The following is a 15,592-nucleotide window of genomic DNA, read 5'->3' as shown; positions in this document are numbered from 1 at the left end:
ACACTGAGTGTTCTAGGTGCATTTTGTCCTTGCTGCCCAAAGCAGCTTAGATCAGCCCAAGACCCAGCTTTCTTTCTAGTCTTATTTCTGTCTTCTGTTCTTGCCAGCTTGTGTCATATTGTCTCATGAGCGATTGAAGGCCCACTGAAGCATTCTTCAATAACCTTCTCTTTATGTCTAGAACTCTATCTCCAGGTTTCCCAAGAGCTGGCACCTTCCCCACTCCATCGCTGGATTCCCATATATCGACATGATATAAAACATCCCCCAAAAGTCTCATGTTCAAGTTGGAAAGGGTGGTCACTGATAACTTAGAAGGGTGTGTTCATATCCAGGATCCACTTTTTTCTTTCTGCTTCCCAGCTGCAGTGTAATGAAGAGTTCTCCTCTACCAGGCCCTTCCACCTTGGCATTTCTGTCTTGGAGCCAGTCTATCACAGACTGAACCCACTGTTACTGCAAGAAAAAAATAAGCATCTCTTCCTTTATGCTGTGGATGCCAGCTATTACATCCCAGTGAAAGGAAAGCTGATGGATATGCCTTTTCAGTCTGTCCTTGACACTGCTATTTACATTCATACCACAACCCAACTCTGTGCCCATTATCTTTCACCTCTACAGGTAGTAGAAGGTGGGTTTCCTGGCTGCTAGGAGGAGCATTGTCATCATAGGCTCCTCCCTTGCACAGATAATTAGCCCTATCCAGTCTCAGGAGGCATGCCCTTAATCAAAGATCCTCTGTCCCTTCTCTAGTTTCCTGCACCTCCTAATAATCGAATATTCTGGTCAAGCCACTTCCACAGGAACATTGCAAAGCTAGAAATGTGAATGAGAAAATGGTAGAGGAGACCACAGTAGACAAATTTGCTGACTGGGAGCACAGGACTGGGACTCAGAGGAGTTCACTTCAGTCCTGTATCTGACCTTCTGGCTGTATTACCTTGGCGAGTCGTGACCCTCTCTGGACTTCATCAATATGTCCATAAGGACGAGCTATAATTCCACAAGAGAGATTCTTTTCATTGTGAATTGGAGCTCAAAGGAGTAAACAAGAAATCAGAACTGCTTACCTCACTAGGGTCTCCAAATAAATCCACCTTCAAAAATCTCTGTGAAGACAGAGGCAAAAGTTGTGATGAGAAGGCTTCCTGAGATTAAAGCTCATTCTTGCATCTGTGCCCAGAGGTATCACATTTTCACTCCTGTTTCAACTTTGGTTGGGCCCAGACAAAAATGACACTATACAGATTCTGCTGTTCATGAGCTTGGGGTAGCAGAGAAGGATAGTGGGGCAGGGGGTAGGGGAGAAGCTCGGGGACCAGGAAGGATGGGTCAGGCCAGGGAACCCAGAATCCTACTTCTTTGTGAAGAGAGATAAGGTCAATTTACAAGTTGTTATTTAATAATACAAAAAGAAAAATGAAATTCCCAGTTCAGATCAGTAGGCTACATAGCTCACCTCCCCTGACAGCACCCTTCCCTACATTTAGCATGGAGAGATGGATGGATGGATTGCTCAATGAAAATAAGTTGGATGGATCCATGGATGACCTAATGAAAACTAGTAGATAGATGACAGATGCAACATTGCTTTTGGAATATTGAGGGGAAAAGGGTAGAAATGTGTTGGTTGATGTTATGACTTGCACCTAGATGTTTCCTAAAGTGTCATGCAGTCATGGGTGAGGCATTTTCAGAAGTGACTGAATCTAGAGTGTGTGATTGATTCATGGTGCAATGCTAGGATTAAGGGTGCTAGGGTTAAGGGTGATGATTACTAAATCAGGCCACTGATTGGTTTGGCACTGCCCTAATCCCAGTGGCCTGGATATAATATAAGAGATAGAAAGAGGCTTGTCTTGTCTCTTGTTTGTTCTGCTACTTTCTGCTCACTATGAACTGTGTCTCCTCTGCTATGCCTATATTTTATGCTTTGGAGTCAGCCAATTGCAGACTGAATTCTCTAAAAGCTGCCACTTAAATAAGCTTTCCTCTTTAACTTTGGATGTTCACTATTTTGTCTCAGAAATGAGGGAGAAGTAACTAAGACAGTAACTAAGTAACTCATTGAGATGTGAATAAACAAATGAAAATTATGGATGGGTGAAATCTTGATTGATGAAACTGTGAATTTTATTTATGGATAAAAGATGGCTAGAGGAATAAGATAATGACAGGTAGATTCAGTTAGCATAATGTAGCCAGTTATCCGAAAATGCAGAAAATGGGGCCTCTCATGGATTATAAATTCTGTAGTTTCTAAACAAATTAAGATAAACTGTGTTATATTTCTGAAATACTTATTACTTGATGTCCCCATCCCCAAAACTTTGGATGTAGTTGCTTACAGAAACATAGAGAATTCAACTTCTTGATATACATCTGTAAATGAGAACGTTAAAGTATTATCATAGGAAGGGATAGAGATGTTTATGTAGTTTTTATCACATTATGATTGGATTTTTTTACATTTGGCCGAGTTTGTAATAAAAAGTAAAAAATTAAATTCCAAGTTTGGGTCAGTAGGCTGGGAGTGGTGCTGAAAGTGAGAAACTATCCCAGATAACTTAACCAGGGCAAGAGAGCAGCTGAAGAGATGAAGTCTAGGGCCAAGTACACGGGTACCACTAAAATAGAGGCACTTACCATTTTCTGTGTGGTCTCCAGGAGCTCCTCCTCTGTCTTCTGGCGCAGGCAGTGAACCATGACAGCTGAGGAAGTGGTTTTACAGCCAGCAGCAACAGCAATTTTCTACAGTGATAGCAAGTAACAATGGGCTTCCAAAGCAATGTCCCTTCCCTTCATCAGTGTACCCAAAGGGCTGTTATCCCAAACAGTGCCGAAGTGTATACCATGTCTCCCACACAGTAATGCTTATGGAGAATCACAGGAGGGCTGTATAAGATGATTCACTAGGAGATAGTCAATAAAGTATGAAATATGATTTAAATATGAGCATTGAGGTAGTCCTTCCTGCTCAGCCATTCTCACTTCAGTGATCCCGTAAGCATCTCAACTGAATCCACAGCAAGAAACATCTCTGTGGATTCCAACAGAGCAGAGAATGTACAATAGCTGTTCAGGGTGAGACCTACCTTAGCCACAGGCTTGATGTTTTTGCTGAAGAGACCAGTAGTGAGGACCACACCACTCTGAGAAATGGCCCTGTGGAAGAGGTTCTTGGCCAGGGGAGACAATAGCTGGCAGGGAAGTGGAGAGAGGAAAAGTTAATTCTCAAAGGGTGAAGGTCAGTGACTCACTTGTACTTTAAGGCTCCTTCCACCCACACCTATGCCCTGGACATTCACCTTAACACATACCAGTGAGTATATATGGCAGCTCATCACATGTCCCTTTTGTTTCCCAGGCTCCTCCTGGGTGCCATTTCCCCAAGGCAACTTTATAGAGATGGAGCCAGAGCACAGAACAAGGGATAATATTGGAAGTGTGCGGTGAGTGACCACAGTAACAAGCAAAATGTGGGAAGACAGTTTTCATTCCCAGCAACAAATTCTGGTTTAGAAATTCCATTAGTTAGAATTGTTTCTAGGAAAAATAATCATTATGTTAGAGCTAGGATTGTTGCTCACTGGTAGAGTGCTTGATTCATATATACATAGATACATGAACTATGCAAAATGCTATGTAAATACACGCCTAATGTTCCACAACGATTCTTCATGCATAGAGAGTACGTGGATGACAGTTTTCGTTTTGGGTTTAACTATTTTTTTCTTTTTCTCTACTGTAAAAAAAAGTGCCACATCTTCTTTTGGATATCAACTATAAAACCAATAACTTGTGTAAAACTACAGGAATAGGGCTGACATAGTGCTCCACACTGAGTGCCTGCACAATTTCTCCTGGTTCCCAACACACTGTCTAATGTCCATCAGTGTCCCCCAGTCCTCATTCCCCATGAGTGAGACATCTCTTGGGTCTCTGTCCTAAACCTCCTGTACCATCCTTTCACTACCTCCTTCTGCTTTCAACTTCTTTACCTCCTGACCACTTACCTCCCACAGTCCATCTTGTCCCACACTCCCAGAGTGTTATCCTCCCTCTTAGGCATGCACAAGGCATCAGGACACCTTAGAGGAAGCCCTAGCCTGCTCTCGGGGATGAAGTCATATCCTTGATCTTGCTATGTATAGTTTATAATCAACCATACTTCTCAAGAGAAGTAAGGTAAGCTTTAGTGTTAAAATGATTAGGAAGACCAATGAAAACTCAATTAAATAGAAAGAAGAATAATGCAGTCTGAAGGTGGAGATTATTATGGACCCAGGAAATTAAGCTGAGCCTAAGCCATCTGCAGACAAGAAGAGGTGGGCCTTGGTTCTTCACAACCTGATCTGAGCCCTGAGTAAACTCTCCACTGAATCTAAGCCTTATAAAGAGAGGAACACATGACTGAATTGGCTATTCTCCAAGAAGTTCCATCAGCAACCATAACAAGACTAGTGGCAAGAAAACTTACAAGTACAGAGACACATTCGCCTCCTGCCGACTCTCCAAAGATTGTCACAGAATCTGGGTTCCCTCCAAAATTGGCAATGTTGTCCTGGACCCAGTGCAATGCAGCCACCTGGTCCAAGTGACCCCAGTTCCCCCTGCTGTGTTCATCCCCTGTGCTGCAAAAGTCAGAGAGGGAGAAGGGAATCAGAATTATCACAGTGATGCTCTTAGAACTGAAAAGATCTAGGGTCCCTCACTGAGACTCCCAGAGAGAAGGCTGGCCTCTGTGTGCCCTCTACAAAGGTCTTTCTCTGCCTCTCATTCCTACAGCAGTGTTCTATGGAGTGCTTCACAGTCATTCTTCTAGCTACTGTAATCTAACCATCTAGTATGTATCCAAGAATGATCTAAGAGCTGGATTGCATCTTGAAACAAAACAGGCAAAAATCTCTGGCTACATTCAGCTTATACTACAGAGCACAAACAAATGTCAAGAGAATATACTGTCAACTATTGAAAGTAACTTGAAGAAACATAAAACTGGGTAAAGAAAGAAGCACATGTGGGACAGTGTGGTGATATGTGAGATTTCATGACCAGTGAAAACTTCCCTGGAACATTAGCATTTGGTAGATCTCTGAATAAAATGAGCACATGGTCTTGTATATTACTAAGGGAAGGGAATTTCATTTAGGAGAAGTTGCAGGTGGACAGAACCCTGACACAAGAGAAGAAACTGTGTGTGCTAGTGTGAAATGTGCTATAGACCGTGCTGTGGGCCATGGCAAGGACTTCTGTGCCATAGTAAGTAACATGAGAAATATCCTCACAGGCACAATGTCATTCAACCTATGTCTCATGTGAGCACTCTGGGTATGATGTGAAGCAACCATTCTATAAAAGTAGCAATTTTATAAAATAAGTGTTTATAATACAGGGTAGAGGCACTGACCTTTGATCAGGGTGCAAACAAGGAGTAGGTGAGGAATAGCTGAATAACATATTTTAAAGTTAGAGTCAAGAAGATTTGCTGATCAAGTGGATGTAAGGAATAAGAAGTAAAATAAGAGTCTGGGATACCCATCAGGCCTTTATCCTGAGGAAGAGGGAAGATAGAACTACTAGTGGTTACACTGGGGCTCTTGAGGGAAGAGAGGAAGAGGTAGTGAACACGACAGTATGTAGATGTAAAATGGGAGGCATCTTGTAGACCTCCAGGGGAAATGGGAGAAGACTTCTAAAGTTGGCACCTAGATTAAAAACCAGGTGAATTCTGCAAACAAGGAGCTGTGAAAGTGCTCAGGAATTAGTGGAGAAGGATGGGGAGACACTGAGGACTGTGGATGGGACAGGAGTAGCAAAGCAGCTGAGGAGGAGCAGCCCGATAGATTAGAGTTTGGCAGAGCTAGAAGAAAGGACTTCAGAGTCGAAAGAGAGGTTGTCTGTGGCTGGTGCTAAGAAATCTCATGAGGCTGGGCCAGGAGCTGATGGGGTCACTACTGACCTCTATGAGAAGAGCCTGGCAGCATGTTCAGTTGAAAATCTGTCTTTGCAAGTATGTGCAATCCTGCCATGAGTTTGGCTCTTCCTGCTTTCCCAGAAGATATACAGCACCTAATTGCTCTGCTGAATTCTCACTCCCTTCATAGAAGGAGACTTATGGAGAGGGTCTTTTCCAAACTTTGCTGGGCACTGGGATACAGCACAGGTGAGAAGGAAATGAGCATTTCAGAGCCAGTAATGTGAAGAATGGGGTTTGCAGGAAGAGTATGAATCTGACAGGTAGAGCAGATTTTCCAGGCAGAGGAACTTCGCCTATGCAAATGCTCAGAATCAATGGACAAGTGTGATTGGTGAATGAAAACTTCACTGGTGTCCAATAACAAAAGGACTGGTTGTATTATAAAGAACCTTAAGAAAGAGTTCTTTGAGAGATGGCATGCCTACAGCTGGGACCTCACATCTTTTCTGTGGCAGCTAATGTGGTTTGGTTTTCATGTGGCCCCCACCAGGGATTCTTGTGCTGAAGCCTTGATACCTAATGTGTCAGTATTAAAAGTTGATAGTGAGAGAGAAAAGCACCCCTCCATATGGAGTTGAGCAACTATGGGTAAATTATGTTATTAGGCATCTATGGGTTAACTGTATTTTTAGGCAGCTATGGATTAACTAGGTAACTATGCTCTTTGTGGAATATATCTGAGTAGCTGTGACAACTTCTATAATCTGTCACCAAAGGAGTGAAGGCATAAAAATGGGTGTAAAAATGGACAACTATGGGTTGACTGTGTAACTATGCTTGCTGAGAAAGATATAGTGTAATTATGGTCACTACTGTAATGCAAACTCACTAGAGCAAGACTATCTCAGAAAGCCCTGCTAAACTTCCTGCTCCCCCCTTCATTCCCCTTTTGCTTATATAATTATGTTTCGATTGATAGCTGTTTCCCCAGGGATTATGGCTCCTGTTTCTCCCTCCCCCTCCCATAGAAACATAAAGGTATAAAAATGGCAGTAAACTTCTGTTTGACACTTTCGAGGTGATTTGAATCCCTCCAAGCCACTAGGAATAAAGCTGATTTTGCTCCTACTCAGCGTGGTCAGTGGTCTGTCTGGAGACCCCCAAGTGGTCATGCTTCAGGAGCATAAGGGACTCAGAAAGTCCTGCCAGAACTCTTGTCCTCGCCCAAACGCATTGCTCTTCTTTATGTAAATCCTGCTTGCTATATTCCCAGGGAAACCCCAATGACAAAAAGCCTCATAGATATAAAAAGAGGTATATAAAGAACAAAGTTCTATTTGGGGCTCTCAAGACTGACAGTAGTCACTCTGGGCCACTTTTGCTCCTCTCTTCCCCTTAAGAGTGCTCTCTGTCCAGGATCCTCACAGTTTCCTGTTTCAGTCAAACCTGTAAAAGGTGAGGCATAGGCCACTGGGGCTGCTGCCCTTAGAAGAGTTGAATATAGAGCTAATGAGATGCTAGTTAGTCCCAAAAGAATGAGTTTCTTTAAATGAGCAGGTTTGGCCCTGACTCTACCCCTTGGTTTCTTGTCTTGTGAGCTATTCTGTTTGCTGAAGATTCCCTTTCTGATCTCCACCATGTTGTAACACAGCCATGGTGCTGTCACCATAGACTAATCAAATGAAACCCTTGAGGTTGGACTGAACCAAATAAATTTGTTCCTTTAAAGTAATTATGCAAGGCTGGAGATTTAGCTCAGTAGTTCCGTGGCCAGCCTCACAGGCCCAAGGTCCCAAGTTCTATCCCTGGTACCAAAAAAAAAAAATAAAATGAATTATCCAGTGTCAGTTACTTCATCATGTTAACAGAGAACACATCAACACAGAAGCTAATATGTATAGATAAGAGTCTAACATCTTACCTGAAGAATCCCCAGATTCCTAGACGGTACTGAATGTTAACCACCACCATATTTTCATGGGCAGAGAGGGTCAGCCCATTGTAGATTGATGCTCCACCCCCGATCAGACCACCTCCATGGATCCACACCAGCACCTGGGCAAAGACACATCCACACTGCTTACAGGAAGCAGAATTGGGAAGGACCTCAGTGGTTGTCTTGTTTGGTTGCCTGGTCCCACTTGTGACTCAAGGAGGCCATCGCCCAAATTTCACAGTGCCCAGTAAGTAAGTTTGCAAGACAGCCTTTATTCTCCACAACTCTACCTCCTGTGTACCAGTACACTTCCCCACTCTGAGATGGGGTATACCTTGGTACCCCTCCTTTTGACCCAGATCTTATTTGCTACATCCTCCCAAAGCTCTTCAAACAGAACATCACCATGGGAAAAGCAAAAGCCATGAATGTCAGGTTCTCCCCAACACTGCATCAAACTCATGCCTGGATCATTCATCCAGATGACATGATCATGGGCAGACTATGTATTTCAGCTTCACCTCAGTTTACTTTTTGGGGGGAGGGGATTAAATTGGTGTGCAAGATTGATTCTCTCAAGGTGCACACGTTCCCTGGGCAGTGAGCCTTCCTTATAGTCCTGCTCTCTGCCTCCTCTCCACCCAAATCCGCCACCCTCCTGTGCCCGCACCACATCTATTTCCTTCATGAAGTCTTCAATGATTTGACTAACATATCTGAGAGCCTACTATGTGCTAGGGATTGTGGTCAGAATTGAGGATGAGAGAGGATGCAACAGTTCATAATCATAGTTGCTGAATTTCAAGAGTTTGCACTGAAGGAAGGCCTGGGACAGCATAAAATAATAACAATATTGTAATAATTTTTCTAATAAAATATAAAATCACCAATAAAAATAACTCTATACTAGGTACTGTACTGAGCACTTTTAAATAACCTATTCCTGAGCCAAAAACTACTATTTTCCCATATTACAGATAGAAAAACTGAAGCATGTCATTTGCACAAGCTGCCATAGCCAATAAGTTCACCATGTAGTATGGCCCCAGCACTCAGGTGTTGGCCTTGCCCATTGGCTGCAACCCATGGCCACACCATAGAAAGTCACTTCTTACTTGTGTTCATCAGTGCTGGTGTATGAACAGGCCCAGACATGAGCTAAAGTTGGACAGTTGTCATTGAATATTCATAGCTGTTATTGTATTGGAAGAAACAGAGGCTGAGAGAAATTAAGAAGTTGCTCAAGGCCATATGCCAGTCAAAGGAGGACTCTAGCTCTACAATTTGTGTCTGTCCATAGCTGCAGGGCCTCCTGCTTCCTATCTCCTGAAGCCCCTGTTTCTTTTTGACCTCTGATTCCAGAATATCTCCAAGGCAGGGACTGAGTCAAGATCATTAAGTGAAGGCTGAGTCCTAGAGCTGATTAGCAATGATAGGCTGAGAAATTACAGTGTGTCTGTGCAGCTGAGATGCAAGATCCTCGAAGGCAAGATCTGTCTGGTTATGGCTGGCATTGTTTTATGTTTCTCCTTTTCCCAATCCTCAAGAAACACTGAGTACAAAAGAGAAGACTGAGTGAATGAGGGAGTGAGTCAATGAATCAATGAATGAATGAGTGAATGAGTGATTGAGGGAAATTTTGTCCCACTTCTTTGTGCCTTACAATGCCCATACAGGACCAACTTCCTGTCCCCAGGTCGCACCTTCCTACACAATTTCTGGGACCCGTGCAGGATGATTTTGGAAAACAGGATGGGTTGTGACAACAGTCCTCCTGTCCTTTCTTTTCCAGCCTGTTCTTCCCCACTCCATGCTCTGCATCTGCAGCCTGCCTGAACTCTAACCCTTCATTTGTTTGTGAAATGCTGACTCACTGGAACATGAGCTAGTGCCAAAGGCAATTAGGGAGCGATGATAAAATCTCAGATTGGTGGCCAAAGACAAGAAATTGTTTGTTACTGAACCAACACCTCAGACATGGGATAGTGACTGTTCTCACTGCACAGTGAAAGTTGTCATGGGTAGTGTGTGTAGAAACCCAGCCAGTGTGCTTCCTTTCCTAGTCCATGTCAAAGAGCACTGGTTTCAAGATCAGAAGACAGTCTTCTGTTGCTTTCCCTGTCATGTGACTGACCTTCTCTGATCTGTCTCAGTTTTCCTATATGTAAAGAAACTCAGGTTGTTCAATTTTCTCAAAGTTTCCCTCCAGCTCTAACTTTTTTGAAAATTAAATCTTAGATGGACAGAGGGAGAGGTTCTGAAGCTAGTAACTAAGTGTAATCATTTTTGTCCTTTTATTAGTATGACAAACTTGGAAAATCTAAGGTGTACATTCCAGATGAACATAATTCTCCCTCCAAGGCCTGAGAAAATTAAGAGAACTAGGAAAAGGAAACTTTCATTTCCTCAAATCAAAGAAAGCTCTGAATCCCTGAATCTGTCCTGGCCTATAATGTTTTTGTTCCAAGCTGCCTTTACCACCATCCATGTAGTGGATGATCTAGATGCTAGAACTCATCAGTCTCACCAAGTGGTTCCCAAGCTTACCGGCAGCCTAGTTTTCCTAGTCAAGTCAGCAGGAGTATAAATATTTAGGTACAGACAGTCTTCAGAATATATGAGAGTGTGTTCTTTGATTTTCGCGAAGTCTGACTCCATCTGCCCTACTGCTGGATCTTGGGAGCACCTGACAGGGAAGAAAAAACACAAATTTCAACCAGAAGGAAACTCCAAGGGTCACTTGGGCCCTGACGTTCCACTGGGAAGTTTAGTTTTATAAATGGAGATGCTATCACTGGAATGGAAGAATTACATCTAGAAGGAAACATTCTAGAGGCCCTGATGGGAACTCTGGGAATTTCTGAAGTCCCCCAGACCATGTAGAGTGAGAAGCACATAGAGCTTCTCCCCTTCAGAGCATTGAAGAGTTTCTTGTTCAGGTAAAGGAGGCTCCACATACACTGATTGGCCCTGGTCCATGACATTTCCTGCATTCCCAGTACAGCCCCAGTCGCTGCTGAACTGCCAGGTGACTCTGGCCCTCCACCAAGTAACCATGTTCGAGTCCTTGGTTGATCTCCATCACCCAGCAGAACTTTCCTAAATATCAGACCTTCATCCTTAGCAAGCATTTTTGAAGACAATCTCAAGAGTACCGCATTTCATGCTTGTCTCAGGTCACCAGATGTGCTGGGTGACCTTAAATGAATTCCTTTCTGCTCTGGGCCCCCATCAGGCAGGGCCAAGTGAGGAAAGTGCTTTCTCTAAGGGTCTCACATACCCACTAAGCTAAGATTCATCCATCTATCTGCTTCCCTGACAAGAATTCTCCATTATAGAACACAGATTCAAATTGGTAACATGTACTGAGTAGTCCCTGTGTTCCAGGCTCTGAATTAAGCTCTTATGAACTACCTCATTTAAGCCTTAGATCATCGCCAGATGAACTCTGTTATTGTCAGCATTTTATATATGAGGAAACTGAGGAACAAAGAGTTTAGAGAACCTGCCAAGGTCACACAGACAGGAAGATTCATGCTGTCTTGTGCTCTTATTTTCAAGTACCTTGTAAGGAACATTCTAAGATCTTGATAGAACCAGACAGGCATTGCTGCACTCACGATGGACAAGAGCCAATTGCGGATCTCAGGTGTGAGTGTGGCATAGCTGTCAAGTTGCAGAAACAGGCCTGAGATGGTTCTGCCATGAGTCAGAAAGGAAAGGAAACGTGCAGCAGGATCCATGGAGGCTTCTCTGGGGCCCTGACAGGTAACCGTACTGTTCCTCTACCAACTGTGTGGGGTACAGGTAGTGGCACATGGCCCAGATGGCCTGCACCACTGCTCCCCACTTGAGAGAGGTGGCCTGACTTGGCCAACATGAGCCCTGCTTAGGGTACTGCTTGCCTGAGGCCTGGACCTGGGAGCCACCTCCAGCATAGGAATGTCCAGGAAACTCAAACTCTAACCCTCATCCTACCCCTAACCCTACTCCTAACACTGGATGGAGACTCCAGTGATGCAGCCTCGCCACCCTCCATGCTGGCCATGGTGTTCATTGTGCAGAATGCCCGACCATTTAATGAGGACAGAGTGGTGGCTTTTGCCCATCAACTCACAGCCTCCACTCCAGAAGCCACCCTCATGACCGTCCAGAACCTTGCACAGGATTAGCAATGTGTTTGGCCCCTTGTCTGCCAAGTTCTTCTGCCCTATGTCTCCTGGCAAAAGCACACTGAATGCTGCTAAAGCTCAGGATACAGGCAGCATCAAGGGTCTTGTTACTGTTCCTTGTCTCTTTTCTGGACTACATGCTGCTACCCAGTAACCCCAGTATCCTTTCTCTTAATGTCTGGCTCCAACACTTACCTATAACTCACATCCAAGAGATCTCATAGTCACTCTCCATCTGCATTTAGGTCCACACTCTCAGGTGCAGCCCTGGATCTGGGAGACTCACCTCCTCCAAGACCAGCAGATGCTGGACCCCAGAGTCCCCAGAGATGGCCTCAGTGGGATCAGCTCTGAAGCCCTCAGAACTAGTGCTGCCTGCCCCGGGGTGCAGAAGAAAATGAGAACACCAGCAGAAATTAGTTCTTGAGCTCTTCTCCAGGATAAAGCCCTCTAAAAATGGTCTGGTACCAGGATGCCTGACAAATATCTATCTCAGAATTAGTTCATCATGAAAATCATACAGGACTACAACTCTTCCACCTTGTCCAGCATCACCAGGCGGCTGCACAGCTGCCAGAACACTGTCACACTGATGCAAATGTCTCCAGACCAAGATAGAACAGCCTTAGAGAAAGTGAAGAAATCTGTACAAACAATATATAATTCTGGCCAAGACCACATACTAAATGCAGAAAACCATTCACAAGTTTTTGATAAGTTTGCAAGTAATTGTTTAAGATCTTGGCCCTGCTTTTGTCAAGTTTTCTGCTCTAACAAAGGAACTGTCCAAAAAAATCTGCTCCAGGCTCTGAGCCACAATGTGACCTTCACCTTGGAATTCTTGTTAGAAAGAGACCTAAAGGGAATCAAAGGCGATTTCAAGAAACCATTTGACTAAGTCTGGAAAGATTATGAGATAAAGTTTCCAAAAATTGAGAAGGAGAAATGAGAGCATTCGAAATAACATGGGGTGATATGCCCAGAGATAAGTGGAGCCAAGATTGCAGAAGACATGCAGAAGCAAAGGCCTCTCTATGAGCTCCATATGTATGAACATCTAATTCGTTCTGATGAAATCAAGAGCCAAAAGTGTGTGGAAGTGCTGCAGAATTTTGTAAGTACTATCACGTACTGTGCAGTTTCTTTCAAGATGGCTTGAAAACAGCTCATAAATTGAAACAATATATTGAAAAAGTGCCACTGACTTCTACAATATAAAATAGACCCAGGATGAAGGGAGCTAACTGCATTCCAAGACATAATGAAATCATCTCTTTAACTTGATCAGAATGAAGATTTCCAGAGCTGGCAAGGAAGGTACAGTGCATATCAGCTTTGGGGCAATCAGAAATACAACAGGAAAAGAAGTGGCACCTAGTAAAGCAAAGCTATGTAATCTGGAAAGTGTAGAAGGGAAGGAAGTGGGTCATCAAGAATAGGACTCTATAACTTATTTTGCCTTCTTTAATAAATATTTCCCCCAAGGGGTTAATACGTTTTTATTCTATTCTGACTTCTAGAATTTTATAGCTTCACCTTTCACATTTATATTTTTAATTCATGCAAAATTAAATATTTTTCCTATAAAGTTACTCAAAGTTTCTAGTAGTAGTAGTAGTAGTAGTAGTAGTCTTAGTAGTAGTAGTAGTAATAGTAGAAGTAACAGTTTTCCTCTCTCTCTCCAAGCTCATCCTTCTATCTGCAGTGAGTGTTTCATGAATTAAGTTTCTACATACAGGTGAGTTATTTCTGTACTTTTTATAGGTGGCCCTGTTCTACCTTTTGTCAATTATTTAAATTACCCTTATTTATTATGTTATATCTAGAAGAGAGAGATCATTCTCTTCAAGAAAATGCATGGATCATTCGCAGCTCAACCTGTTTCTCAACAAAACCTATATATCTGAAAAGTGATACTCATATTAATTTTACCTAAAAACTAGTGGTTGTCTTCTATATTTTATAAAATACTTCTATAATAGTCTATAATATTTTATAAAAATGTTATAATTTTCCACATAGAATTTGTACATTCACTACAAAATATTTATTCTCAAATCCTTCACATTTTTAATAATGTTGTAAATTACATATTTTTAAAATAAAATTTTAAAAATGTTGATGTGTAGAAGTTCAACTTTGTGTAATGATGTGGTTTGTCACAGCTTTTATAAATTTTCTGATAATGAAAGAAAAATAACAGAAGTGGAGCCAGCAGAGATGACTTTTGATTTCCATCCTGTAGAAATGTTCCCAGTTAATCAAGAGTAAGGGGCTTAATGTTCATCAAGGTAGAAATTCAAGGGTCAAAAAAGCAAGAAGAGTCTAACTTCATTGTCATTAAAAGCAAAAAATTTTAAAATGTATTTATAATTGTTATGATCCTTACACTATCGTTTTCTTTATCCAATAGTGAAATAAATAATTTCTATAAGCTGAATCATTGCAAACAATCTTTTGGGTGGAAGTTTTCAAATATCAGTGGAATATTTCTGGAGGAAATTACACCAAAGTTTCATACACCTTGTCTCATAAATATCATTTCTTCAAAATTATCCAAATGTATTAATGAATGCATTATAATATCAGAATATCAAAGATTACTTAATAATAGCAAGGAAGAAATAGAAGTAAATAAATTCCATGTCAATTCTGGATTTAATGATGTTATTAAATTCAGGGGTGATGTTAATGGATACTATACTTATAAAAGTACAAAATAGTCATTCAATCTGTACGTATTATCTGTTATCAAGGGAGGAAGAATGCAATAAATAAAAGATAGAAAAGAAGATCTCAAATACTGAAAACAATTCTCAGTGGTTTAATTGTGAATTATTGACTTTTTCTTATCTTTGCTTATCTCTGTATTTCCTAAGAGTTCTGGATTATGTAAGGATTGCAATTGCAGTCAGGAAGTATAAACAATGAATTTTATTCTCAAAGGAAAAGGAAAGCAAACAGCAAGAAATCTGGATCCTGGAAATTTTCAGTAACATTTTCCTGAAGATATGAATAAATCTGAACTGAAACTTTTATTTATCTGAGGTGCCCTGGGGGTAGCTGTAAGGCCAATTTGATAGATTAAGATTTTTTGATAGGTTAAGATTTTTTTTCTCAGCTAAACAAGGTGACTGGAACATAGCAATCATTGCTGAACATGTGAGGGAACAGCCAGCTGGACACACTTGGGAGTGAGAACTTGCAAAGTAAACTCCAAATCACCCACACCCACAGCATTCCTTCATGCACTCCACTCTCAGTCATACAAAGGCTTAAGATAGGAGAATAGATACCATCATTACTTGTCCTCTCCTTCACTGCCCCATTACTTATTTCCAAAACTCTTAGCACATTCTCATATAGCACCTAATTGATTATTAATTTGCATATTATTTAGTCTTTCTCCCCCTGCTAGGTACAAGCTCCATGATGGGAGGGGCTTTTGTGTTGTTCACTAACATTTTGCCGGAATCTGGATCTTGCCTGGAATATAACAAGTGTTAATGACTAAGAGCATCACAAAATAGTGAAACTGGGGAAATGTTTCCAAGATTCTACATT

General features: G+C 41.9%; 1 protein-coding gene and 1 long non-coding RNA gene across 5 annotated transcripts in view; one reads left to right on the top strand and one right to left on the bottom strand.

Annotated features, from left to right (window-relative positions):
- LOC110349926 (uncharacterized) overlaps positions 1-15,592 on the top strand; it is a 41,666-nt gene that overhangs the window by 16,806 nt on the left and 9,268 nt on the right. The window contains exons 1-2 of one of the 2 annotated variants that reach the window (XR_015449235.1): positions 12,368-13,142; positions 13,715-13,766. This is a non-coding gene — a long non-coding RNA (uncharacterized LOC110349926). Of the gene's footprint in view, positions 1-12,367; positions 13,143-13,714; positions 13,767-15,592 lie in introns of those variants that run through there. The other variant, XR_015449238.1, reaches the window with a different exon arrangement.
- Positions 1-15,592, bottom strand: part of LOC101715800 (liver carboxylesterase 1) — a 32,155-nt gene that overhangs the window by 13,197 nt on the left and 3,366 nt on the right. For all 3 annotated transcript variants that reach the window (XM_087206340.1, XM_087206336.1, XM_087206346.1), the window contains 6 exons: positions 10,404-10,542; positions 7,842-7,975; positions 4,481-4,634; positions 3,096-3,200; positions 2,647-2,751; positions 1,071-1,109 (listed from right to left, as the gene is read on the bottom strand). In XM_087206340.1, coding sequence (XP_087062466.1) covers positions 1,071-1,109; positions 2,647-2,751; positions 3,096-3,200; positions 4,481-4,634; positions 7,842-7,975; positions 10,404-10,542 — 676 coding nt within the window. The remainder of the gene's footprint in view (positions 1-1,070; positions 1,110-2,646; positions 2,752-3,095; positions 3,201-4,480; positions 4,635-7,841; positions 7,976-10,403; positions 10,543-15,592) is intronic.

This window comes from Heterocephalus glaber, unplaced genomic scaffold, assembly GCF_053883595.1.
Source record: "Heterocephalus glaber isolate CG9 unplaced genomic scaffold, H.glaber_assembly_v1.0 deba00000071, whole genome shotgun sequence".
NCBI lineage: Eukaryota > Metazoa > Chordata > Mammalia > Rodentia > Bathyergidae > Heterocephalus > Heterocephalus glaber.
This window is presented reverse-complemented; position numbering and strand designations above follow the sequence as displayed.